Below are 27,793 nucleotides of genomic sequence, written 5' to 3'. Positions count from 1 at the left end.
AAACCTGCTGTTAAAACCAGAGAGCCAGAGTGAGAATTCACAAATTTGTGTAATGTACACAAAAAACATAATGCTCGGGGTCTGTTGCCATAAAAACCATGAGAATGATGATTTCCATTTTAGGCTGAACTTCTTGGGTATGTTGACAATTTATCATGACAATTTCAATATATCTCTGCAACACGTGTAACCATTGAAATTACAATTAAAACTAAGCCATCAATCGCTTTGTGGAATATGGTAACGGGACCTTTTTGACAAAGCCATTTTGGTTTAATGTTTAACATTTTAATCTTCTTTACAAAGCAAAATATTTCAAGATGAATGCTCAGTCTTGGTTGAAATTGTACTACTCCAGTACAGAATCAGCTGTCAAAATTGTATCAATCTATGCATATATTTAAGAGTTTAGTTTGGATTACAACTCTAGACTAAGGCTTGAAATCGCTTTGTGAAATAGGTCAATGGGCTACAAAATCCCAAACTGAAAGTGGAAGATTTTCTGAATTGTTAACTTTAAACAGCAAAACTTAAAATAAAATCAGCACGTGGGTAAATAATGCAAAATGTGATCAGTGATAAAACACTACCACGAAAATCTCAAAATACAAATGACAAAATTTATAATTTAAAGTATGCAATACATGCCTTAACAGAAACATTAAAAACACTAGGAATGACAATGAAGAGTATTTTATGGTGGTTTTAAACCATTCTAATATAGATGAAAAGGCTAGAAATTCATTTCAGATGCCAGCTCTTCCACAGAAAACAAATGTAATTATGAGTATGAACACGTATGGAGAGGTTAGCCTAAGTCAACACTGTTCAGTTCAATGGATTAGTGTCCAGATTTAGCTGACAGCCCCAGCCACATGTACAAACATTATCACCTGTTTAAACCAGAATACTTTATTATAAATTTATAGTAGGTAGTAGGTTTCTTCTGTATAGCTAGAATCCACCCTGAATTTGGCCTGGTTTTAGGATGAAATTTCCAGATTCAAAGGCAAACAGGCCTTGATGATCAGCTGTGATACCGAAGACCGACTAAGGCAGTAAATGTATTGAATACATGGCACTAGTCACTACAGCCTTTCTCAGACGCCCTTCCAATTATTTGGAACAGGATATAATCTTTGTAATAAAAAACACTGGCTATAAAAATCTGGACACTAACAACAACACGTATACAGACAGCATAAGACAGTGCTAATTGAAACCTTTCTTACTTCATCTACAAGGTTGCCACAGAAAATAATTCAAACAAAAATACTAATTTCTCAAGGTTACATATAACAAGAATTCAGCTCTATCATTCAAAATCATAAAGCCTGAAGGCCTGTTTGGTGATTTAAATGGCACAGCTTAAATGTTTCACCATCAGATTGGAGCAGTAGTGAAATAAATGTTTCACCATCAGACTGGAGCAGTAGTGAAATAAATGTTTCACCATCAGACTGGAGCAGTAGTGAAATAAATGTTTCACCATCAGATTGGAGCAGTAGTGATATGAAAATCCACTCATCATGGTTAATGCAATGAACATGTCATCAAACAATTTATTATTTATTTGACTATGTTATTGTTAATCCCAATCATCACATAAGTGTACACCTGTAGATGTGAAAATTTTCAAAATTGGTGACTTTTTTTTATAACAATTTATGACTGGAACATTTAATTACAACTCTTCTGTTTATGGACGCTGTTTTTTGGGAGTAGAAAATCTACTCAGTTTAATACTATGTCTGGCCTCAGCAAAGTAGGTCAAAGGTCAGTCACAGTGACCACATTCTAACATATTTAATATGATCTAGAGAACTCCCTATTCCATGAGTCTATGTCCGCAGCATCATTGAATAGGATCCAGTACTATTTGAGATGTAATATTGAGCATACAAAACGTGGATGGAAGGTCAATCACACTGTAAGAGTTCTGAATGTGGATCAATGTACACAGCTTCAATGAAAGTGGCTTATGACTTTCGAAAATGTAATGCCAAAAAGACTAAAAATTCAAACATGAAATCTGACCTCCAAAAAAGAGTCAAACATGAGTCATGGAGGCTAAACATCGGAAATGGGTTAAACATGAGCCATGGAGGCTAAACATCGAAAATGAGTCAAACATGAGTCATGGAGGCTAAACATCTTAAATAGTTTTGGGAAACTGCCAGTGAGTCCATGGATATACATGCAACTGCATAACGTGCAAAGTTACTGGATGGTTTTCTTCTTGAGAAGAGATTTTAAAAAAAAAGTGCACCAAACCAAATCAGCAAACCTGAGAAGGCTCTCGAGTGTTTTCGTGGCATTCAACGGACAAGAATACTCTCTGACCAATATTGGCAGCGCCATAGAAAACAAGTTCAGAAGGCTTGACAACCGAAGGTGATCAAGGTGATATTAACCAAAATAATAATAATTTCATATTCTACAGCTCTTGCAATAATATAAACGTGGACAAAAAAATGCATATTGGAGTTTGTATATGAAAATGATTTTTTTTCCATTGTTAGCCATTCTATTTGTTATGCCCACAATTGTGCCCATAAAGGCCACCATATATATTAAACAGACATGACATGTATGCTAATTAGTTACATTTAGCCCACCTGACAACAACGATGTATTTTTTCCTTCTACATGTACAAACAAAATGGATGTCAAATAAGACATACTAAAAGGAAACCGCATGTTCCACTGCATGCAAGGTTTTGCTATTGCCAAGTGAATGACCAACATGCGTACACTTTCAATGCTATACTGGAATATAATTTCTAAAAACATGTTTTCTTAAGTTACAGTAAAAGAATCTGTCAGTTAACTTTTTACAAGGTTTTGAAATATAACCATGAAACTTGACACAGCAGTAAACTTTTGTCCAGCAAACAAAAGGATAATATTAACCAATCGTAAAAATGTATGCATCATATCACAATTCACAACACCAAAATACAGTAATAATTTTACAGGCTATTTTACCAGACTGTGGGGTATACAGTGTGTGAGGCAACAGAAGGCTTTGTATAGCACTAGATTGATAGGGCTGTGGTAAAAATGTTATCAGCACATTTAAAACCTCAAACAACACTGAAATTCCTTCTTCCTTTTGTCAACATGTTATCAATTAGGGCACCATCTGAAGTAATGTTCATCAATGAATGTCAATTTTTCTCTCTGCAGCTACATGAAATAATAGTTTATGTAGAAAAATTGTACACAAAGTATACTCATTAAGAGAGGTTGAAGAGATTCACACATAAATGTATAGACTAAAACAGTATGACAGCTAACACTTCCACATGGGCAGGTTCAGAACAGACATAACCTGGCCCTACATATACATGTAACACAGAATGTGTATGAATCAACTCCTTCTCAGAAGGAGAAGAAAAAAAAAAAAAAACATTGGGTAGTGCTACAAAAAAATTTGCTTCAGAATAATAAAATTTTAATACAAATTCTAAGACATATAAATAGCGGACTCCTTTTGCTAAGTTACATGTATGTCAAAGTAGTTCTCTAAATACCGTATTTAAGCAGGAAAACCTAAAAAAAAAAATTGTTAAGTTAACACATATTCAGTGGCCAATCAAAAAATATCTCGATCAATAAACTGCAAATTCAGTAACGTGTTCACAGGCCAAAAAGTTCAGCATATTCTTCAACAGTCCTGGGTTTGAATTTAACGGTGCATGGGTGCACATAAAGTCCGAGCACCCAAAAATGTTGTTTTAATTCAAAGCCTGCATTCCTAAAATCCAACAGAAAAATAACAATAACACATATTAAAATCTCAGTGGGGTGAGAAGAAAATGCAGCAAAGACCAATGCAAAACTTGACGAGTCACAGCTTCTGGAGTACTCATAACTGTCCATATTTCAAGGTCATTTTTATACTAGTCATATTAATGCAGTCTAAATATTCATGACATACTCTGTCTAAGCGTCCAGAGGAGGTCCTTGTCTCAAAAGTGGATTTATGTCTCAATTGGTGAGACAATGTCTCGTAGGTGGGTGTAGTTTGGGTAGCGGATACGCTTGTACACAGCAGGGGCCACAACTGCAGCTATAACTCCCAGAGCAAATCCAACGATCATCAGGATGGCGACAACAAAGCCAGCAACTGTGCAAGGAAACAAAAGGTCAACGTAAATTGATTAGCCAGGACTACGCAGCTTACATGTACTCCAGGGGCCGATTCCACAGAGTGATTTCTGACTTAAGTCGAAATATAAAACGCCCTGTTAACGCTTATTTTTGGGGATTTGGAGACTAAAATTTTATCCACCACATCAATGTCTCGAGACAAATATGTCCAAATTTTAGCTTTCATTACCAAAAAACTGAGCACTGTGAGGAGGTTTAAATTTTGACATAAGTCAAACATGGCTTTGTGGAATTGGCCTTCCTAACATCCCTGTACATTCATTCATTCATGTGTTTTATTTGAATTGGGGATAAACAACCTACTGAAGAATTTTTCACATATATGATAGTGGTTAGGTTTTCAGGTCGAGGATTCTGTAGTGTGCAAGTAGCCCACCACGTTTTGCTAATAAGTACATGCCATCTACTCACTTAAAGGAGAAGAAAACTTTAAAAAATGACATTATAGATTGAAAAGAGCACATTTTTTTCTATCCTGATGGTGCCTGCTGCCTAATTTTGCCATTTTTCCTCGCCATACACGTAAAGCCTGAAAACGGCAAAGCTGGCATAAATCGCCGAGTCCATCGTGTCCTTTACGATGGGGGTGTGTTGCCTCTCAACCAATGAGAGTTGTTTATACTGCCACCTTGTTCATGTAAACTCGGAACCTACATCCAACATTCCGGTTTCCCGATCGTCAAGAGGAAAACGAACTGTACTGTTCGCCACCTTCTGGGAAGGAGAATTCTACTGGAAATGTATGAACTTCACTTCGCCAGTTTCCGACAGAAATTCCCCTCCTAACACAGAAGACTTCAGGACTAGTTCTTAGGCAAAATGGAGTCGCCCACAGCGGATGTAGGCGTGGACATTATTTATAATTTATCAACTTGAGGTACATATTAGAATTTTTGTATGGCATGCTCCTGCGAGGAAAAGCATACTCTTTTCAACGGTATTTGTTTGATATTTAAATCTCCTTCATGCAGGCACATCACTTTGTACATACAGATTCAAGGTCACAACCTCAAAGATAAGGGGCTGATTAGCTCAGGTGATAACACTTTCGTCAAACATTTTATCTATATTTTTGACTGATCATCTTTAATGTCATACTCCAGCATTTTTCGCTAACACTGCTGTGGTCAGTGTAACAGCAATGAGGAAACTGCAATACCCTGACAAAATTAGAAACTCCAACAGAAAATATAAATTACAATTTACTGGTAATGTTTCCTAAAGGTCATTTGTAGATCTGAACACTGCATTGCTGCAAGACAATCTTGACAAATGGCTTGCTATCAAACAAACACAAGACAGCATAAACATGTAGCATCAAGTAAACCATAGGCTTACAGACATTAGAAGATCCCAGGAAAAATAAGAGCGTGGAAATCGGAATACGGTAACAAGGATCCTTATTCTTTTAAAGAGAGAAAATCTTTCTGTGCATCAACAAAATATTTCTGCACATTTCCTATCTGGGATGTCATATTTACAACACAAAACTGACGCATTCATTGGCCAAGGTTTCAAGTACTCATGTCTAAAGACCTACTCATCTCCTGTTGTGGTTGTAATTGTACAATACATGTCTGTACTCACCCCCTGTTGTGGTTGTGATTCTATTATACGTGTTTGTACTCATCCTCAGTTGTGGTTGTAATTGTACCTTTATCTGTACTCACCTCTTGCTGTGGTTGTTATTGTACCTTTACCCGTACTCACTCCCTGTTGTGGTTGTAATTGTACATTTATCTATACTCACCTCCTGCTGTGGTTGTTATTATACCTTTACCTGTACTCACCTCTTCTCGTGGCTGTAACTGTACCTTTATCTGTACTCACCTCCTGCTGTGGTTGTTATGGTACCTTTACCTGTACTCACCTCCTGCTGTGGTTGTTATGGTACCTTTATCTGTACTCACCTCCCCCTGTGGTTGTTATGGTACCTTTAACTGTGCTCGCCTCCTCCTGTGGTTGTTATGGTACCTTTACCTATACTCACCTCCTGCTGTGGTTGTTATGGTACCTTTACCTATACTCACCTCCTGCTGTGGTTGTTATGGTACCTTTATCTGTACTCACCTCCCCCTGTGGTTGTTATGGTACCTTTATCTGTACTCACCTCCCCCTGTGGTTGTTATGGTACCTTTATCTGTACTCACCTCCTGCTGTGGTTGTTATGGTACCTTTATCTGTACTCACCTCTTCCCATGGTTGTTATGGTACCTTTATCTATACTCACCTCTTCCCATGGTTGTTATTGTACCTTTAACTGTACTCGCCTCCTCCTGTGGTTGTTATGGTACCTTTACCTGTACTCACCTCCTCCTGTGGTTGTTATGGTACCTTTACCTCTACTCACCTCCTCCTGTGGTTGTTATGGTACCTTTACCTGTACTCACCTCCTCCTGTGGTTGTTATGGTACCTTTACCTGTACTCGCCTCCTCCTGTGGTTGTTATGGTACCTTTACCTGTACTCGCCTCCTCCTGTGGTTGTTATGGTACCTTTACCTGTACTCACCTCCTCCTGTGGTTGTTATGGTACCTTTACCTCTACTCACCTCCTCCTGTGGTTGTTATGGTACCTTTACCTGTACTCGCCTCCTCCTGTGGTTGTTATGGTACCTTTACCTGCACTCACCTCCTCCTGTGATTGTCATGGTACCTTTAACTGTGCTCGCCTCCTCCTGTGGTTGTTATGGTACCTTTACCTATACTCACCTCCTGCTGTGGTTGTTATGGTACCTTTACCTGTACTCACCTCCTCCTGTGGTTGTTATGGTACCTTTACCTGTACTCACCTCCTGTCGTGGTTGTTATTGTGCTAGAACAGTTCTTTTCGTCGCTTTCATCTCCACATTGGTCGATTCCATCACACTTCCAGCTGGGCTGCATGCATATCCGATTATCACACTGCTGTGATCTAGGGCAGTCTATAAGAAGAATATATCATGGAGAAATAAAACAGTTTAGTTGTGGTCCAGCTTTGCACCTCCAAACTGTGAGAGCATATGTATGTATTATAATTGTATAAATCTTTCCAATATTCATATGGCCAGATAATTCTACAAACAAATAAATTAAATATAATTTGGTATATCTTAATAACAATTTTCTCAAAACAGAAAGAACTCTTGTGTCAATTAAATAGTTCATTGACTGATTAACCGTTGTTAATCACTATAATCAGGAAAGTTTTACTTATATGTATATCACGCTTTTCAGTTTTAGGCGTGAAAAATAATAGCAATATTAAAAAAACTTCCTTCAGCAACTCGGTAACATACTGTACCACATCATATGTGATGCAAAGATTTTCTCCTGGAGACAGTATATGCTACAGGTACAGTTATCTAGTTTGACTAAAAAGCACCTTGGGTGTTGGATTTATGTGATTTATCCATCTTTTACCCAGAAAATGTTTATAAAAACATCCTAGCACTGATTTCAAAATGCCACTCACGAAGACAAAGTGGAATTTTAAAAAAAAAACAACATAAATATGTGATGAAAGGCCATACAATTTTGACAGAATGGCAAATCGCATATCTAGCATGCCAGCAAGGTACAACGACCGAGAAGCCTCCCACCAATGTGGTAGCTGTGAGTTCAAGTTCAACTTATGCTGGCTTCCTCTCTGGCGGTATGTGGGAAGGTCCTCAGCAACCTACGGATGGTCGTGGGTTTCCTTCTGGCTCTGCCTAGTTTCCTCTCACCATAATGCTAGCTGCCGTCGAATAAGTGAAATATTTTTGAGTACGGCGTAAGTCACCAAATAAATAAATAAATAACATGCATTTCTTACCATATGTTGTGTAGCTCATCTTAAATGCAAATCCTGGAGCATTGGATGGTGAGTTATGCAACTGGTAGATATACCGAATCCAGAATTTATTGGTTCGTGAGTGCAGCCCAGTTGTCTTTCCATTGGTCAGTTTGATGTTACTGATAGGTGCATGCAGAGAATTTCCATCTCGGAACTGGAGAAAGTTACTTCTGTAAAAGACAAGACCATAATATGTACATGATAAAACATTTAACACATTAATGGACACAAAATATTTCCAGTACCTGAACAAACTATTTTTTTTCTACAAATTTCCCCAGCATTCTGTCATAAATGTATAACAACTGAAAAGCAGGCCAGTGATGGAAATAATATTGTGTATGTTTCAGGAAACCATAGTTCAGCTGGCTTGTAACTAGTACCACTAGCTCATTTGTAGGATGCCACGAGCTCAACACCAGCACACTTAGCACACTTGTATCATACCACTAGCTCAATACCAGCACACTAGTAGGATACCACTGGCTCAATACTAGGACATTTGTAAGATACCACTAGCTCAATACTAGCACACTTGTAGGATACCACTAGCTCAATACTAGCACACTTGTAGCATGCCACTAGTTCAATACTAGCACACTTATGGGATGTCACTAGCTCAACACTAGCACACTTATAGCGTGTCATTAGCTCAAAACTAGCGCACTACTAGGATGTCACTAGCTCAACCCTGGTACACTTGTAGGACGCAACACGATCACCAACATCACACTTGCAACAAGTCACAAGCTTGTCAACAGCACACATGTGGTGTACCATGAGCTCATACCCAGCACAGTTCTAGCATATGAATAACTTCACAACTAGCACACTTGCAAGAGGTCACAAGCTCACTAGCTCATCAGCAACATGCCACAAGCTCGAAAGCAGCATGCAACAAGTTCACCATGAGCAGGCTTGCCAACAAATCTCAACGAAACAAGCACATTACAAATCACCAGCACAAAAGTAATAAATAAAAACTATGAAAGTCTGGATATATTTCTAAATGATCCTTCCACCGATGGTTACTTTATCATCTTGGTTTCTTTTACTTTAAATACCATAATTACGAAAACTATACAAACCGTGAAGTATTTGAGAAACCTTCCAGATCGATGTTTATAGAGAGTACAGGCACAGAGTTGTTGAGGCTGACATTGAGAGGAACCTCAATGATCCATATACATTCTGTTGTAGAAGAAACATGAGTGGGGAAACCAGGGGTAGACAACTCTGTCTTCCTGCTAGTCAGTCTACCTCCACAATCTGAAGTAAAGAAGAAACATCTTAAATACACCACTAATAAATTACAAATCCTGCCTTGAAAAACAGGTGGATTTAGTAAGGGGGTAGAAATGAGAGAGTCTTACCTAAACATTTTTTTCGCTCAAAAAGACTGAATAGTTTCATCCTATACCCCTTCATTAGTTATGAGAGTTCAGATGACATTTTCAGCACACTGAAGAGTGTCGTCATATCCTCCTTCATTGACTATCATGACTATGGGATTTCAGTTTACATTTTGGGCAGAGGCAGAAGTTTTCTCATGTTCTCCATCATAAACTACGGGAGTCCAGATTGCATTTTTGGCCCACCCAAGAACTTTTGTCACATTCTCCTTCCTAAAAAGAAAGGACTCCTACAAATTTTAAGTAAGCATTAATAGACAGACCACTTAAAACTATACATTAATATGCATTAAGACTGTATTTCTTGAACTGAAAAGTTTAGTCAGATCCTCCATCAACTATTACTGTTCAAACCGAATCAACTATTTAAACCGAATCAAATCTGAACTGCCAAAATTTAAATCAAATCAAATCTGAACTGCCAAAATTCGAAATGCATCAAATCTGAACTGGTTTAAATCAAAGCGAGTTGTAAATATGCGTGCGTTCACACAACAATATGGCCAAGCCGGTTTTAAGCCAGTGCAGGGATTTGGTCGTTCACACGGTCACATTTTAGCCGGTCCAGTAATTGCGACGTCATCCTGACCTTTAAGTACCCGAGGCATTTAATCCAGTTATCGTTCACACAGCACATATAAGCCCGCTCAGGCCCTGAAACTGGCTTAAAGTCACATCGCTAGCTGGGGCAAATAAACCTGATTAAATGCGCCCACAAGCGACGTCACACTGGCTCAAAGTCACTTTCGCAAGTTAAACCAGCTTAACTTTGCCCGTGTGAACGGAGTATATGAGGGTTCAGATTGTATTTTCATCAGGGACGGAAAAGTATCGTTATATGTAGACCTATATCAACACGTATACATAACACCTTCCTCACCTGGAAGAGTTTTGTCATATGCTCCTCCTTTGAAATGAAAGACAGCACCTGACTAATGTTTACGCCCACTGAAAGACTACCATTCAAATGATCTTAAACCAGCATCAAATACTTTTTTAGATTTTTTCAGCCCAATTCAGTGAAACTTCATCTTGACACAGCTTCATCACGTCTCCATTATCGAAAGCAAGGTTACATCACATTTACTCTAGCTCTCTTACATCAAAGTTATTTTCTGTGTAAGTGTCTAAGCAGTAACCTATGGCAGATAAAAGTTGTGGACTTCAGCGATAAATGCACAAGTGATTAATATAGTTTCTCGGAAATTGGACATTCTGGAAGAACATTTCTTCCACTACTTGAACTGTTGATACGGTAGGCCTACTATATCGTTTACAAGGAATTCCCGCCACCCTGTTTAAATAGCCTAGCTGTAGATGCACAGCCGGGGTATTCCTGGTTGCCCTGGTGACTTTGACCCCTATTAAACGTTTACAAAATTACAATAGGTTGTTGTACAACTTGTTTCATGCTCAATTCTGAAACAAATGGAAATAAATCTAATCACCACTGAGGCTGATCTAGGCTTTTGACTATCGCTGGATTTTACGCTTCAATTTTGTAGCTGTGACTTTTATTAAAGATGAAAGGACTTCTGACATAGTTCTTGGGGATGTTAAAGAAAGCACCTCAGCTTGGACATGGTGTTTCAATAATTTTACTGTATTCTATAAAAAAAAAACAAGGACAAAAACATCCCGTGTACGCAAGAAAGACAGACAAAGTCTTCAGTTGTGATAAATTCAGAGCAAAAAAATTACATCGTAAGATTATATTAAATTTAGTCGGTGTCCAGTGAGATATCATTTTCTCATTCCCATAAACCTTCCGCATCCCTAATGAATTTTGCACTGACTGATATTTGCTGTTTAGAAACTGCTGACAACACACTAAAATGAACAACAAAAGAGATGAATGCAATTTGGGCAGAGACAGTATGCTACTGCCTGACAGAATTTGTGATATCGTTGTTGAATATTACAGTGCTTGTAAATCAACTAATTTCATGGCCGTGGTGGTCATTAAATGATACAGACCTGCCCTACAACACTTTGTCAAATGGCCCTTCGTCAACACATAACTAAATCATTGGAAACGATCTCAAAGTGATGTCTCACGCAATAGTTGTGTGTTATCATACATCACTTCATGCAGTGAATGGACAAAGGTTACGTCACAGTTTAGGATGTGCAATCTGATAGCAATGTGTTTGTACTGGAGAAACAGTTGATTCTTGAAAAAGAATTGTCACGGCGCAGAGCCCGGCACCAATGATTTTTCAACAATCAACTGTTGCGAGTTGCTTCTCCCACTTAAACGTGTGTGTAGTGACATAACAACTATCAATTCCTTTTCAAGAATGAATGCATTTTCATGCCAGCTGAGCCCCAATATTTGCATGCTGAAAATAATAACTAGCATGGTTGATCTTCCGTGACGGTGTTACATGAAGTTTTAGTGCAACAGCGTTAGAGCTTTTAGCCGATAGGAGCTCAGTCCATTGTACTCCATGTAGGTTACTACTTGAGCATACACTGGGTGTGTAAGATCATGGATGGTCACTCGGTCTATGATTAGTTATGCTGGAGAGTAAATCTAAAGGGATTGAAGCTTACATATATTCTGGGGAAGTCTGATAGTAGATTACACAATTTCTGTCACACTGACATATCATGGCCTCGAGATATCCAAAATGTTCGTAATTAGAATGCCACAAATTAGACCCACCTGTTTATCTTGGTACAAACTTTGTTTTGCTGTTCATATTTGTGCCTAAGAGAATTGATGACGCCACTCTGCCTTTTCTCACACTTGCAACATTTGGTGTATTTTAAATGAAAGCTTCAGAAATTAAATTTCACATTGATAAGAAACAAATGGACCCTTCAGACATAATATTCTTATGTCAGACAAACGATTCATGCTACAACTAACGTTTAAAGTCGCCTGAACGGAGAAGTTTGAACTTCCCGGATAGCTCAGTGGGATATTTGAATGTTTTAAAGTCTTGCGTTCATGGGTTTGTATCCTGCTCTACTGTACACCAATCGAAGACACACGCAAGTGGCACAAGTTGTCACTCATCACCACTCAAATCACAAACCCGCAAGTGCGGATTCTTGAAAAACAATCAACCGCACAGACAACAGCACAACATCACTGCAAACAATTAAGATTGGATAAAATTCTCAAGATGGCTGCCTCGACTCAAACCAGCCATTTTGTGCAGCGTTGTCATATTGTTCTAAATGTTATTCAGTGAAATCTCATTGAAATAATAAAGTATTATACTTTTTAGAAAGCTTGAGTATCCTGCTTTCGACTGAAATATGTATTCGCCAGGCGTTGTCATGTCAGAAGAAGACTGTTCAAAATAGAAGTGAGCAGAGTTGTTCAGAAAAAGTTCCTAGAACGTAAACTTCAGTTCTGCCTTCACAAGTTCATTTGTTGACAACTTGAGCCCACAACAAATTCTTAGGAAGACGAAATACATGTATATTATAATTATGATGCTAGAAATAGATTTTGTTTTTTATTTTAGATAGTTTTTTGTGGAGGGTTAAATTGTTTCAGTTCTAAGGTTGGCTTTATGGATAATACACTACAAGTGTTTTTGAATGGTGAGGTCACAAAAAGGTTTTTCCTACTCTAGGCACAACATCGAATGTTGGAATAGCTCTTCCTACCCATCAGTCAAAGATTACTGAAAAATTCTTCATATTCTTATTACATAAAGTTAACAAAGGTATCGGATGTCAGAGTTCCTAAACACTGTCAGTATGTGTATGGTCCATAAAGCTCGCTGTAAAAATAAAAAACTGAAATGCTATTCAGAAAATCTAAAAAGATAAATGAAAATACTCATACGTGTAGTTTTCACTCATCATGCTGGTTTGTCTGATGAAACTTACTTCATATTTTAGCTCTCTTTGTCTTTAACTATCAGCTGTCAGACTGCATTTTTTAGGAAGACTGAAGAGACTCATTATATCCTTATATCATAAGAATTCAGATCCACCTGCATTTCTCAGCAGAGACTGACTAGCTTCATTGTAAATTTTATCTGATGTTTATTCATCTGATTGAGGTTTAAGCTGTTTTCTGAAACCTTCAAGATATTAGATGGAATGAATGGGTTCTCGGGGTTTAACCTTGTATTTAACAATTTTTCAGTCAGAAGACGACGAAGAGTCATTAGGTGTGTGTACATATACTGTGTCTTATTATGGCAGGGCGAGTTCATGCCACCAAAGCCCTGCTGTCACTGAAGTTTGGTGCTGTAGACACCAGACTTGACCTACCCAGTTACATCATACCGACACTGAGCCAACCAGCCATGTTTCCTTCCCCTAACCTCTCAGTGCTTAGCTCCAAGTGAGGTAGCAACAAGTACCATTGTTACTGCCTTGGTATGACCCGACCCAGGATATTAGATGGACATTTAAGATTGAATAGGCTGAAGGCCTTCATCAAAATTTCATACTCTTCAGATAAACTGTATTTTTGTGAACTGGAACAACAGGCATAATATGAAATTTAATTAAAATTTTACATAATTCATCATCTGATCAACTGTGACAAAGGTCTCACCCAGTGTTCTGTAAGAAACATTAAATCCTCTTCCAGAATTGCCTCCCTGGTGGAGTTTTTCTGTGTTGAAGGTAACATTGACTCTTGGCCCTTTCAATATGACATCACTTGGTACTACAGAGCCATTAAATCTCAGTCTTGACCCCTCGGTTATCTCTGTTTCATTCACATACTGGAGGACATTCACAGTATGCTCTGGAGCAACATCAAACGTGTTGAAGGTTATATATAGTAGCTTTTCCTTGACTACCGTGGTATTCCATTCACAGCGCAGATTGAGAGGGTAGTGTTCATTAGGGTAGAAAGGACTTAGTATGTGTCCAGCCATTCCAGGCGCCAGCACTCCACCACAGACTGTGAACAACGTAAACCCATTAAACAAAGCACCAGGATGCAATAAAACAAACTACGACCAGTACATTATATTAATACAATGTGACATACATTTTGGAAGCCTTGCCATGAGATTTTAAAGGCTAAAATGTTTTGTTTAGGCAGAAGGCCCCATATTAACTTCATAGACATCACAAAATATCCTCAGTGCCCATATGAGATAACTTTCCTCTAATATGTAAAAACTTAATAATGTTTGTGGTTGAAGTTTCTAAAAAAATTGTAAATGGGTTGTTTCCTAACTTTTTCACCATTCAGGGTCATTTACACACTACAAGTAGGAAGAAGAGGTATTCCTGATAAATACAGAAAATTGGATTTGACTGGCAAATGAGGATTTTTGTTAAAATTCTAAAGGATTGTTGACAAACATTTTTCACTGATCAATTGCTAGCACACCACATGCATGGGAGTAAATTAAAGAAGTCACATGTACATGCATATGTATGCTGGTTTTTATTGTACTTACTCCTGTCTGAGCTGAAGGAATAATCAGCTTTCACAATCCTTGTGTAGTTATTAGCGGTCCCATTATTGTCATCAACTACCAGAGATAACCTAAACAAGACAAAATCACTCAATTATTTATACCCCTGTCTATATCTATCAACACCTTTTGTACAGCATGTATTTATATCTGCAGTAATAAGGGTTAGCCTTGACAAAAGAAAGCCACCCCTGTTTATTACCTGTACCTTTATCAATAATAATAATAATAAACAGCATGTCTGTATACTTGGGGTTTAACATCATACGTAACAGGTGTTCATCGACTCATGAGACGGCGAAAAGTCATTAGGTGTGTGTACATACACTGTATCTTTTCTCTTCATTGTGACTCCATGCTGCTAAAGTACTGCTGCCACTGAAGTATCACGCCGCAGACACCAGACATGACACTCCACCCCATCACATAGAACAATACCGGGCTAACCAGTCCGGTTTCCTTGCTCTAACCTCTCAGTGCTGAGCGACAAGCAAGGCAGCAGTAACCTCCGTTTTTAAAGTCTTCCATATGACCAAAACTGGGTTTGATCCCAGGGTTGCCCAACTTCAAGGCACACGCTCTAACTATAAGGCCATCGAAGCGGTCCTTTATCAACATGTTGATCATGTACACTCAACAAAAATGTGCACGGCTTCACACACGAAGCAATTTTTATATTGTTCTCAACACCTGACTCAACACTTAGGGCACATGTACATGTAAGTAGTCATTATCAATAGTGGCTTCAATTTCCACCTCAACTGGATCACACGATTTGAGGAAAACAAATCAATCAGTATATAAATAAATAATTTGGTGGGAAGGGGAAAGTATCATGAAAGGTCAATTTAACAAAGCATTTTGGGTAGGTGCATTAATATTTTTGTTGAGTGTACGTACTGAGTACACTGCACAACTACATAATTGTCTGAAGCTTAATTAGTTTAAAACTGATTGCTGTTCAATGTTATACCCAAGAATTCTTCACTCACCCTAATTCTTCACTCACCCTAATTCTTCACTCACCCTAATTCTTCACTTACCCTAATTCTTCACTCACCCTAATTCTTCACTTACCCTAATTCTTCATTACTTTGAAACATTCTGAGAGAATTATGTAATGGAAAGAACTAATTTACACAGTTTTATAAGGTTTGCATCTTTAGTGATACATGCAAAGTATTTTAGCATCATTTTCATAATAATTATATTCATGAATTCTCCTGAAAAAAGTGCTTTAGAGGTAGAAAATGTTAAAGATTTACAGTATATACAGTTTTTGGGCCCCCGTGACGATGGCAGGTCAATGGGGCTTGTTGGGCCATTTCTGCTGTCTTTAGTTAACTAAAGATGAGATTCTTTTCAGAAAAATATGCCACACAAACCTCTGCTATACACATGGAAAAAGTTTGTCCGTAACTTACAAAAGGCCTGTGGATTACCCGAGGCAAAATCAATGTCTCGTGGCCATAAAACTGAGTCTGTCATGAAACTCCTGAGTATGGCGACCATGAATAATCAAATAAATTCCTAAAACTGGACTGGCGGATCTCTATCACTGATTTATTTATTGGATAAGAGTTTTATTCCACTTGCACTACGGCAGGGAGAGGTGAGTCAGAGCACCCGGGGAAAACTCACGACCATTATCTCTTTGAGTGAGTGAGTGAGTGCTTGGGGTTTAACGTCGTACTCAACAATTTTTCAGTCATATGACGACGAAGGAATCATTAGGGTGCATGTACGTGTAATGTGCCTCCTTGTTGCAGGATGGATTTCCACCGCTCTTTTATTTAGTGCTGCTTCACTGAGACGACTTACTGAAGGCAAGTAAGCCACCCGCCCGAGCCATTATACTGATACGGGTCAACCAGTCGTTGCACTATCCCCTTCATGCTGAACGCCAAGCGAGGAAGTTACAACTTCCTCTTTTAAAGTCTTAGGTGTGACTCGATCAAGGATTGATCCTGGATCTACCGGTCCCAAAGCGGACGCTCTACTAACTGTGCTATCCGGGCCGGTTTATCTCTGTAACATTTAATGTTAAACGTTCTCACACACCTGGCTCCAGTTTGAGCTGGAATAATAACCACAGGTAGATTTGCAGAAGATCCATGCTTATCTCCCTTTGCCAGAAACACGTTCAGATTGTATTCCGACAGTCCATCGTACAATTTTAAATTATCACTTTCATGAATCCCAGACATGGATGCTCTGATAAGAAAAACACCTGTAAGTAAAGAACAAAAAAAAAGGACAAATTGGTATAAAGTAAAATCTGGCACAATCAAATGAGCATGCAATCTGATTTTGTCATCTTCGTACTGCTGATGTTTCAGAATATACTCCAATATATTTCATTCATACGATAAGGTATACAAGTGATACAACGCTGGAGGAAACCATGCAGGATACTACTGCCACTTCATTCAACAATATTTAAACATGTCTGAACATTTTGTTTCATTTTTGATGTTCTCACTACCATATTGAAAACCTGAACAACGGCCCCCTGTTTTCACCTTGTTCTTGCCACGATATGGCTGAAATACTACCGATGTGGCGTTGAGCCATAATCATTCCTTCACTGATTCATTCAGCTATATCTGAGAAACCTCTTCTTGTATAAAAATTGCAGCAGAATTGCAGTAATTAATGCATGATTAAGACTTTACGCAACACTAGCAACATTTCAGATATAATCTTTAAACAGTTGGAAGGATCTTGATTTAACATACAAAGAAAAAAATACTTTGATCATTTCTTGAAGAACTATCCAGTGCAAGTGGTACACAGTGAAAGACTCTTTAATCGACTACAAAACCAGCAAGTGTTATCAATATGTAGTAAACACCTGATAGCTTCATTTGTTCCCACCTGATTCATCTGTGATTGGCTGAATGATCCAGCTGCACACCTTGTCCTCTGACCCTTCAGGCAAAGTCATGTTGCCATAGTAATGACCCTGATAACCTTGCGATATTTTATCACACTCTGAAAAACAGTTACATGTCCACCATTAACAACCTAAATAAAATTAGAACCAGACAAAGCTTCTTTATTTTGAGCATTAACTTCGGAATAATGGTAGCTAAAATGTTTAAATACAAGGATTTCGGTCACAACATTACGACAGAGTAAAGTCTGTTTTTATCACAGGAACTGTCTTCTCTGTTGACATAACAAAGTGCAAAATTTTTATTTCCTACTACATATACTGTGAGTGATAGAAGAGAGGTAGGTACATGGACGTGTAGCTTTATCCATACTCCATAACAGGGCAAGAGCCACTCTCTACATTTGCTTCACATCACTGCGTCCGCCAACAAACTTTGTACAGAAATCTTAACGCCTTGGTCACTGTGGTCACGGTGATGAGGATAAAAGTGATGTCAGAAAGCACAAAAGCTCTGCCTCAACCATCGTTTGTATTAATTATTGATACATAAACATTCTCTTTATCTGAAGTAAGAACAATACGATTTTAATCGACTAAAACAATTTTATTGATTTATTTATTTATTTATTTCATTGGTGTTCTACGCCATACTCAAGAATATTTCACTTATCTAATGGCGGCCAGCATTATGGTGGGGGGAAACCGGGCACAGACCAGTGGAAACCCACGACCATCCGCAGGTTGCTGACAGGCCAATTTTATTGACGATTACTGACTAAATTCATGTAGTGATGAGGCTAAGCCTATGAGCGTTGCACCGCCTCTAGGGGTCAAGCGTGTCTAGTGATGGCAGAGATTTAAAGTTAGCGTAGAGAGCGACACATGCGCAGTGAGGAGCATGAGCTCTACCAAGCAAAAATTCTGTGATTTAAATTTATTTACTTACTTATTTGATTGGTATTTTATGCCGTACTCAAGAATATTTCACTCATATGACAGCAGCCAGCATTGTGGTGGGAGGAAACCTGGCAAAGCCCCGGGGAAACCCATGACCATCCAAAGGTTGCTGAAAGACCTTCCCACCTACGGCCAGAAATCTGTGATTTAAAGGCACAAATTGGGGGCCTCCGAAAACCAGCTCAGGGGATTAGCACACCAGGGAAGCACAAGGATCACAGAAGCCCCCCACCAATACGTTGCAAGGTCTGGCAAAAATCTGTGAATGGTCGTGGTTTTTTTCCTCCCACCTTAATGCCGGCCACTCATGAATAGGTGCAATATCTTCACTTGGGCATTAAACACTAATCAAATAAATATAAAAAAACGGTACAAAGGGAAACCATTAAGTTGTGATGTCATTTAACCAATAACTGGGAAACTGCACAAGAGTCTAGACATTGCTTATCTCACTTTAAGGGGGATTAGTTACTAAATACCAGGATTTGGGTGATTGTGAGAAGGCAGGGCAAGTTGTCGGCACTGAATCTATCAAATTTATGTTCCTACTACACTTTCTACCTTTCTACTGGATCAAGAAAAGTGTTATTGTTCAGTGCAAAAATCCTAAAAATACAAGCAAAAATTTTTAATCTCTGAAACCTGCAGACGGTCGTGTGTTTGCCGCCAGGATTTGCCCAGTTTCTTCCCACAATAATGCCTGCTGCGGTCGTATAGGTGAAATATTTTTGAGTTAGAGGTAAAACATCAATCAAATAAACTAGATAATTAAGTTATTCTTTGATATGTACATGTGTATAGGCCTAATCTATACAAATATGTAATTCACACTTTTGTACAATATTAAAACTGCAACTGAAATTCCAGGTGGAAATGCTTTCATAAATATTTTGTACAAAGCTGAATTTTGGGCATTTTAAAACATTAACAAAGAAATACGTGTGAAGGAACTTCACCTTCCAAAGTGCTTGTAAATTCAGCAGTGAAGAATCCCCTTAGTTCAAGGTTACTGGCAACAACTAACATCTGTGTACCAGAGCTCACCACTGGGTAAAATGTACGGTCGCTCCTGGAAGGCCAAACAACATACAGGTATACAAGGATTTGTTCTAAAAGGTTTCTCATTCGGTTCTAAAAGGTTTCTCGCTTTTAGTATATTGCTTCTATCATTGTTGCTGTATTTCCATACTGATAATACGGCTTATAGTGTTAATAAACTTGTTATGGAACATAAAATCAACCATTTTTATTCAGCTGTATATATGTATATGTAACCATTCCTAGACCATACCATTGGTAAGGGTTTCTGTTTACAAGAGTTACCTCCCATGATAGTTACCTAATGATATATGTATATTTAAAATTCAACAACTTAATCGTATGTTAATTGACTGTAACCACACGTACCTTGGCAGCACATTGTAAGGACAGGATCTACTATCCATGGCAGCTACATTAATCCTATTAGCATAATCATTCTGTGGAACCAGGGGCTACTTTCACAAAACTTTGTACGTCATATTTCTCTTAATATTTTTCCAAAAGGCCATCACCTAGTTTACAGTGCCATAAGGCGACGTCATTTACGTCAAAGTTGCGAAAATTTGAGTTACACTTTTGTGACCGAGGGCCCACAGCCAGATTAATGATTCTGATGCTGTAAATGATATCCATTATTCTAAAGCAAATCTAAAATTTAAAACAATGTCTGTATCAAGACTTCCAAAGCTGTAAACCCATTAATTCTTCCCTTTATTACAGCACAGTTATCCGTGTATGTGTGCTCATAAAACACCCACTGCAACCTCACAGAATGTATGTGTGCTCATAAAACACCCACTGCAACCTCACAGAATGCATTCTACTGTTAACTGGACCATCTGTGTATCTCGTCCTTGAGTCTGCCACTCGAAAAGATCCAGTAAAGAAGGTGTCACATACCTGAACTCAGCAAGAAGGGGAGATGACTCTGTCAAGCCATCGTAGCACCGTATGGAGCTTGCCGGAAACAGAGAGCTGTTCGTTATCACAAACCTCACCTGCAATACAATGACAACATTCAGTGCAGTTCCACACAGTAATGAAGAAATGATAAAAAATTTAACCAACCAATAAATTAACGATTTGTCTCTTTGTTCAGCGAGTTTAAACAGTGGGATTATGTGTGACGAGGGTTTGTCAATGCAGACTCAATATATTTTTTCATAACAATTGTGGATTCCACAAAGGTATTTCTCACTTAATTCAAAAATTCAAAACCTTGTCATAATGTTTAGTTTTTGATAATGGCAGTTGTCATTGCTATTTTTTTTTTCTTTCGGAAACTATGTTACAATAATTTATCCTTTAATAGCCAATGCCAGCTTACCTTTTGTTTGGCAAGGCTAATGAGGTTATAATGCCACTCACTAGATCCATCAAAGTCCACCCCATGGCCTTCTAGACTGCCGTTATGGTAAAACACACCACCATACTCTGTGATACAGAAAATATGTATTATCCATTACATATGTGTCTAAGCTTGAACTAAATTTTATGTTGTGCTAACAACTATGTCATTTACGCTGGACAACAATGCACATACAGAGTGCAAACAACGCCAACAAGTACCTGAAAACCGTAGACATGTTATAGTTAGTGAGCGAATACATTATGGACTCTGCACAAGTCTGGAGTGCCCTAAAAAAAAACCCCACAATGGCCAATACATTTACTGGACTGTTGTTTAAGAATAGCATGCTCGAGAATTTTTTACCTTAGAGTTACTGGCATGTAGCAGACATATACAGGTGGAAGATAAGTCATCTTCAACAAACGCAAATAGACTGCCCAACTGACCACACAAACATCCTTGACAGCCTACAGTCATCAAGACCCCACAAATGTGAGAGTGGGGCAACAATAAATAATGCCTGATCATCTAATATATTATTTTACCTGACACATTTTTTCCACAATGCTCAAGAATATTTCACTTATGCGCTGGAGGCAAGCATTATGGCAGAAGGAAACTGGTGGAATCCAATGACTATCAGCAAGTTACTGCAAGACCTTTCCACATATGACCAGAGAGGAAACCAGCATGAGCTGGGTTTGAGCTCCCAGCAACGGCATCAGTGATATTTAGACACCTAATCACTACATGTATGACTTACGCTGCGGAGTGGCTGTGATGTGAAGCTGTCCATGAATAAGAGATGGATCCACCGACAGGTAGACAGACACAGAATCTTTTTTGCTCACAAACGATTTTCCTGTAATTTTAGGTCAAATCAAATCAAAAGGAATCCACAGGTAATGCAAGATCAAATGAAATCACCAGTAAAAGGAGATAAATAGGCTTCACAGGTAACATAAAATTAAGTGAATTACAGGTCAAATGAAATCACAAAGTGAATTACAGGTCAAATGAAATCACAGGTAACTTGAAATCAAATCAATTCACAGGTAACATACCATCAAGTGAATTATGGGTCATATGGTGTTTTGTTCCTCTTTTTTTGTGTGTGTGTGTGTGTTTGCTGGTTTGTTTAATGTTTTCTGCCGTGCACAAGAATACACTAGAAACCAGCATTATGGTGGGAGAAAACCAGGCAGAGATCATGGAAAGCTCATGAACATTTGCAGTTTGCTGGTAGACATTCCCACGTGTGACTGGAGAAGTGGCCAGGATGACCTGGACAGGGACTTACAATGACCACACTGGTGGTATCACCACATTGGCGGTATCACCACATTGGCGGTATCACCACATTGGTGGTATCACCACATTGGTGGTATCACCACACTGGTGGTATCACCACACTGGTGGTATCACCACATTGGAATAAGGAAATAAGGTAAAACGATATCTCAACATAAGGTTGAATCAAATCTCTGGTATAAAAATGTCCCATCAAAGTGAACAGTTTTTATGCATCATTTTCCCATACCTGTTTCAGGGTCTCCTAAAATGACCCGTATCTTTGAGCCAAACAGTGACCGTCCCTCACTGACCATTAGTCTGCTGGACGTAAGACTGGACTGATCAGCGCTGACCCTTATGGTGTAGTCTTTCGGGACTGAGAGCACCCAGCGACAGGTTAACGGGGACTGGACGCTGTCAGGTATCACAAGAGGCACAGGTGTTCCTGAGTTATTCAACGTCAGGTTGTACAGACAATCTGCAGCAAAGAAAAGTTTTAACACATTTTTTCTGTGTGCATTTCACAATTTATTACACGGCATATTTAACTTTTTAAAGCGGCACACACAGCATGTACAACCCAGGAATTATCATCAACAGTAGCATTTTTACAATTATATCTATAGAGATAAATACATCGTGAAATATAGTACATGTTATCTGAATCTTTATTGTAGGAAAAATATTATTAAAAATCTAATTATTAATGATGAGCTGTTAACATGACCATACATGTACGCATAAGCGTGAGAAATTTAGATGCGGGCAAAATCTGCAATGATTGTATAGCGTGTTGTAACGCTTTTAAGGCACAGATATGCTAAACGTTAACGTATGCTTTTGCCAACACTCATAAACAAGAAATTCAGAATTTTTGAGTTACTTCAGCTAAACACAACCATGAGTTTCAATGGACTCTTAACTAAATATCCTGAAATAGAAGGGGAAATCTGTCACTGGTCTAAACTGTCCGTCCGAAGAGATGACAAGCAGATGAGGCAGCACAGATATTCCCACAATGCACTGTTCGCTTGTGGCTTGCACATATATATAAACAATACAACGTATGAAAGCGAATGATAAGTTTACTAAACCAAATACGATGTTCATCTCTATCGACATTGTATCATAAAGTCTCTGACATTTGAAGTTCACTCAACATATCCTGTCATTTACACAACCAGGGGAGGTAACCCAGTCAAAAAAAATTCAATCTTCTGCCATGTTTTGCATATACATGTATACAGCCATCTGAATGAGTGGATGGTCGATGGAAAAGGCCGAATAATACCAAACATTCTGTTGTTCACTCCATGTAAAACACATGTCAATACACATTTGGAAGTCGCTGTATACATGTATAAATAGATGATGTTTAAAACAGCACCACAAATTTTTGCTGTCGCCCATGTCTTTTTAAACGATTTAAATCAAACTTCAAGCACTTCAGCGACTTTATTTTCACACTAAATGTTCCCTAAAGACAATATTTATGCTGTGTTAGTCTGTAAACTGCATTTAACAAAATATTATGTTGACTACTTCCGTTTAAAAAAAAACCCATTAAAGTTGGACCTTTTGCCTATCTTGTTGATTGCGGAGGCCTGGCTGGATGATGTCATGCCACGAATACCCGCAATAGCCTTGCACAGCACAGCCAAATCTATGCAGTACGCCTACCCACAGTATGCTTTTCTAGAAGCCATCGTGTGACTCAATCTATAATTACCCCAACATGTACACCTCTTAATTAGCACCCTGAAAACAACATAAGTGAAACAGTTTTACAACAAATGTTTTGAAAGACAGGCTACCGGAGTTGTATTAGATCTGGGGAAAGCATGTACAGCATTGTGACTGGGTGATTCGATGGCCCATGTCTAGCACGAATTGGGCATCCACCATATTATGTTAGTACCTCTCGAGAATTTGGCACGATTTCACAGTTAATAGACCATAAATTTTTACAGCCAAGTTGAGTGATACCGGCTGCGACATGAATGTTGCACCGACGACAACAGTCTGTCTGTCACTCAATGCTGGTAAAACTAACAATCTCAATCGAAGCGGAGTACATTTTCTGATGTCTGATGACTAAATTCTACTGTTTTTCTTCCGTTTTAAATGGATTCAGGGGGCATCAAAGTACCCACCTGCAGTTTGGAAGGCTCTGAGCTGAGAATCTACTTCTGATTCCTGACACCTGAATTCCACATGCCTTGTTTCTTAAATCCAATCAAAATACACTGACCACATGTCCTTTTAGATCCGTTTTAATATTAAGTTAGCCACTTCCTCTTAATACCAGATTGTCCTGTGTTATGCTATGTCACACAGCAGAACTATGAGGTGGTTGTCAGATTATGTTTTAGTTGTTAATGACAACAGGTACAACACATTCCCAAACTTTTAGATGTATGCTACTTTTATCTGTATTTACCTGCGTTTACACTGCTCACCACAGCTGTGAATTTCTCCACATCTTTCGAATCTGTTGTGAACTCTAGTAGCAAGTTATCTCCCTTTGTAAAGACATCATCGGGCATTTTGGTGCCTGAAAGAAAAGGGTTAGAAACTCAAACAGTAGCATTCTTGTGACAAAAAAACCCCCAAAAAACCATTCAGTCACCATTTGCACCTTGATAAATGGTATGTTAAAACTCTACAAATGGTTCATTATGAGGAAAGGCTAATTTTGAGAATTGAAAAAGTACAAAAACAAGACAGCATAAAACATTAATTTACTTTACAGCATTAATGTAGGCATTAACAATGTAGGTTGTAAAAACTTTCTTGTGAAGAATTCTGTTTTAAGCTTTTTATTTCCCATGTTTATGATTTTTCTTAACTCAAACTTTTACACATCCTTGTCAGAAGAAACCTTGCCCATATTATCATGATGGTATATCACCTTTTGTCCTCAAACATGTCAGAAAGAAAACCGTATCTTCAGAAAGGTACCTGTAAAATTCTGAAGAGTTTCATTGTCATGTTTCATGATCAAGTGTCCCTTGGTCAATTTGAACTCTTCAAACGACACCGTAAAATTCATGTGCGAGTTTTGTCCCTCAATGTCATAAGAGCATTTCAAAGGTAGAGCACCCTGGGAGAAAAGTGGACTCTTAACCTTAGTAGTCCAAACTTTCATTTTCTGTCGACAATCTGAAATATTAAAAGAAAACATATTTGCTAAGTGCATGGTCTCATAGTTTATGCCCATAATTGTTTTATACCAAATGATATGCTAAATTTTATACTTAGACATCTGAAAGTTCAATTTCATCACAAAGAAACACATAACACAAAGGTAATATAACCACTGGCAGGCTGTGGCAGATAACCTGATGCAAGACTGCAGCTACAGTCGTGCAGTACATGTACAAGAGATTGATTCAAATAACTGTAATACTTTGTTGGTCTTGAGCTAGTGGCCTAATCAGAGGGTCTTAACCTTTCAGCAGTGATCATATTACCACAGGTGGCCTTAAGCCTAACTGACCAACGTCATAATACACCTTGAGCCTGGCTGTCACTTTTTACAACATAACAGTGATCACATTATTGCAGGTGGTGTTATTCCATCAAACTCATAAGAGCTTATCTCATAATACACCTTGAGCCTGGCTGTCACTTTTTACAACATAACAATGATTACATTATTGCAGGTGGTGTTATTCCATCAAACTCATCAGAGCCGATCTCATAATACACCTTGAGCCTGGCTGTCACTTTTTACAACATAACAATGATTACATTATTGCAGGTGGTGTTATTCCATCAAACTCATCAGAGCTTATCTCATAATACACCTTGAGCCTGGCTGTCACTTTTTACAACAAAACAATGATTACATTATTGCAGGTGGTGTTATTCCATCAAACTCATCAGAGCTTATCTCATAATACACCTTGAGCCTGGCTGTCACTTTTTATAACATAACAGTGATCACATTATTGCAGGTGGTGTTATTCCATCAAACTCATCAGAGCTTATCTCATAATACACCTTGAGCCTGGCTGTCACTTTTTACAACATAACAATGATCACATTATTGCAGGTGGTGTTATTCCATCAAACTCATCAGAGCTTATCTCATAATACACCTTGAGCCTGGCTGTCACTTTTTATAACATAACAGTGATCACATTATTGCAGGTGGTGTTATTCCATCAAACTCATAAGAGCTTATCTCACAATACACCTTGAGCCTGGCTGTCACTTTTTCCAACATAACAGTGATCACATTATTGCAGGTGGTGTTATTCCATCAAACTCACTAGAGCTGATCTCATAATACACCTTGAGCCTGGCTGTCACTTTTTCCAACATAACAGTGATCACATTATTGTAGGTGGTGTTATTCCATCAAACTCATCAGAGCTTATCTCATAATACACCTTAAGCCTGGCTGTCACTTTTTACAACATAACAGTGATCACATTATTGCAGGTGGTGTTATTCCATCAAACTCACTTGAGCTGATCTCATAATACACCTTGAGCCTGGCTGTCACTTTTTACAACATAACAGTGATCACATTATTGCAGGTGTTGTTATTCCATCAAACTCACCAGAGCTTATCTCATAATGCATCTTGAGTCTGGCTGTCATGTTTTGGAGAGGCCAGCTTCCAGTGTACAATATAACAGTGGTCACATTATCTGATGTTATAACTGGCCTCACCTCTGAAAAATAAAAAAGTAAAGAAATCCATTAAGATTTCCCTATTAAAGTCACATAGGCATTCAATATAACTGTGTATGTGAAAAGAAGAGATACAAGCAAAAAAAAACACCCCCCAAAAAATATAAAATGGTAATCCAGCTAGTGAGAACTGCAATGTACAAGTAAACTGAACAATGACAAAAGAGAGGTTATACTTATCATTACGCTAGAAGTAAAAGTTTAAAGAATATCAGCAAAAATTTGTGATAATCAAAGGTTTCAACACATATACTAAAAGTACAGGCATACTTACCAGATGTCTGGCTAAAGTTAGCCACTATTTCAGCAGCATTTTGGGTATGAGTGGCATTTCCACTATAGATCATAAGCGATGCCTTGGATCCTGACAGCCCTAGGTCCTCCAGGTGAAAAAGGGCATACCTGTCTGTCTTACTCATATACCAGACGCAGGTAAGGTTTGCATCAAGCTGAGCGGGGTAGCCAGGTGAGAGGAGTGTCCCCTCTGTAGCGTTCAACACCCCACCGCAAGACTCACCACCTCAAACATAAAGACAATCTCATTTAAGCTGTAATTTATTTATTTAACTGTTGCGTAACGCCATACTCAAGACTTTTTCACTCTATTTGTTGTGCCTTTCAACAGAAAAAAAGAGTAATTCTACAACATAAGCAATTAACAAAAAAACGTATCAAAGAAGGTAGATTAGCCATCCAGATTAGTTACCAAAAAAACAAAAAAAATTGAAGAAACT

The 27,793-nt window shown here is 38.3% G+C and overlaps 1 protein-coding gene across 1 annotated transcript; it reads right to left on the bottom strand.

Annotated features, from left to right (window-relative positions):
* Positions 1-27,793, bottom strand: LOC135480815 (cubilin-like). Its single transcript, XM_064760743.1, has 17 exons — positions 27,334-27,793; positions 26,927-27,040; positions 25,317-25,517; positions 24,796-24,909; positions 22,603-22,833; positions 21,826-21,924; positions 21,039-21,145; positions 20,612-20,709; positions 19,627-19,739; positions 17,692-17,808; positions 16,876-17,044; positions 14,797-14,885; positions 13,935-14,288; positions 9,080-9,260; positions 7,971-8,161; positions 6,967-7,098; positions 1-4,132 (listed from the first exon to the last, which is right to left on the bottom strand). The coding sequence occupies exons 1-17, from the start codon at positions 27,476-27,478 to the stop codon at positions 3,987-3,989; spliced, it is 2,601 nt and encodes an 866-aa protein (XP_064616813.1). The 5' UTR covers positions 27,479-27,793; the 3' UTR covers positions 1-3,986.

Source organism: Liolophura sinensis, chromosome 13 (assembly GCF_032854445.1).
Source record: "Liolophura sinensis isolate JHLJ2023 chromosome 13, CUHK_Ljap_v2, whole genome shotgun sequence".
Classification (NCBI taxonomy): Eukaryota; Metazoa; Mollusca; class Polyplacophora; order Chitonida; family Chitonidae; genus Liolophura; species Liolophura sinensis.
This window is presented reverse-complemented; position numbering and strand designations above follow the sequence as displayed.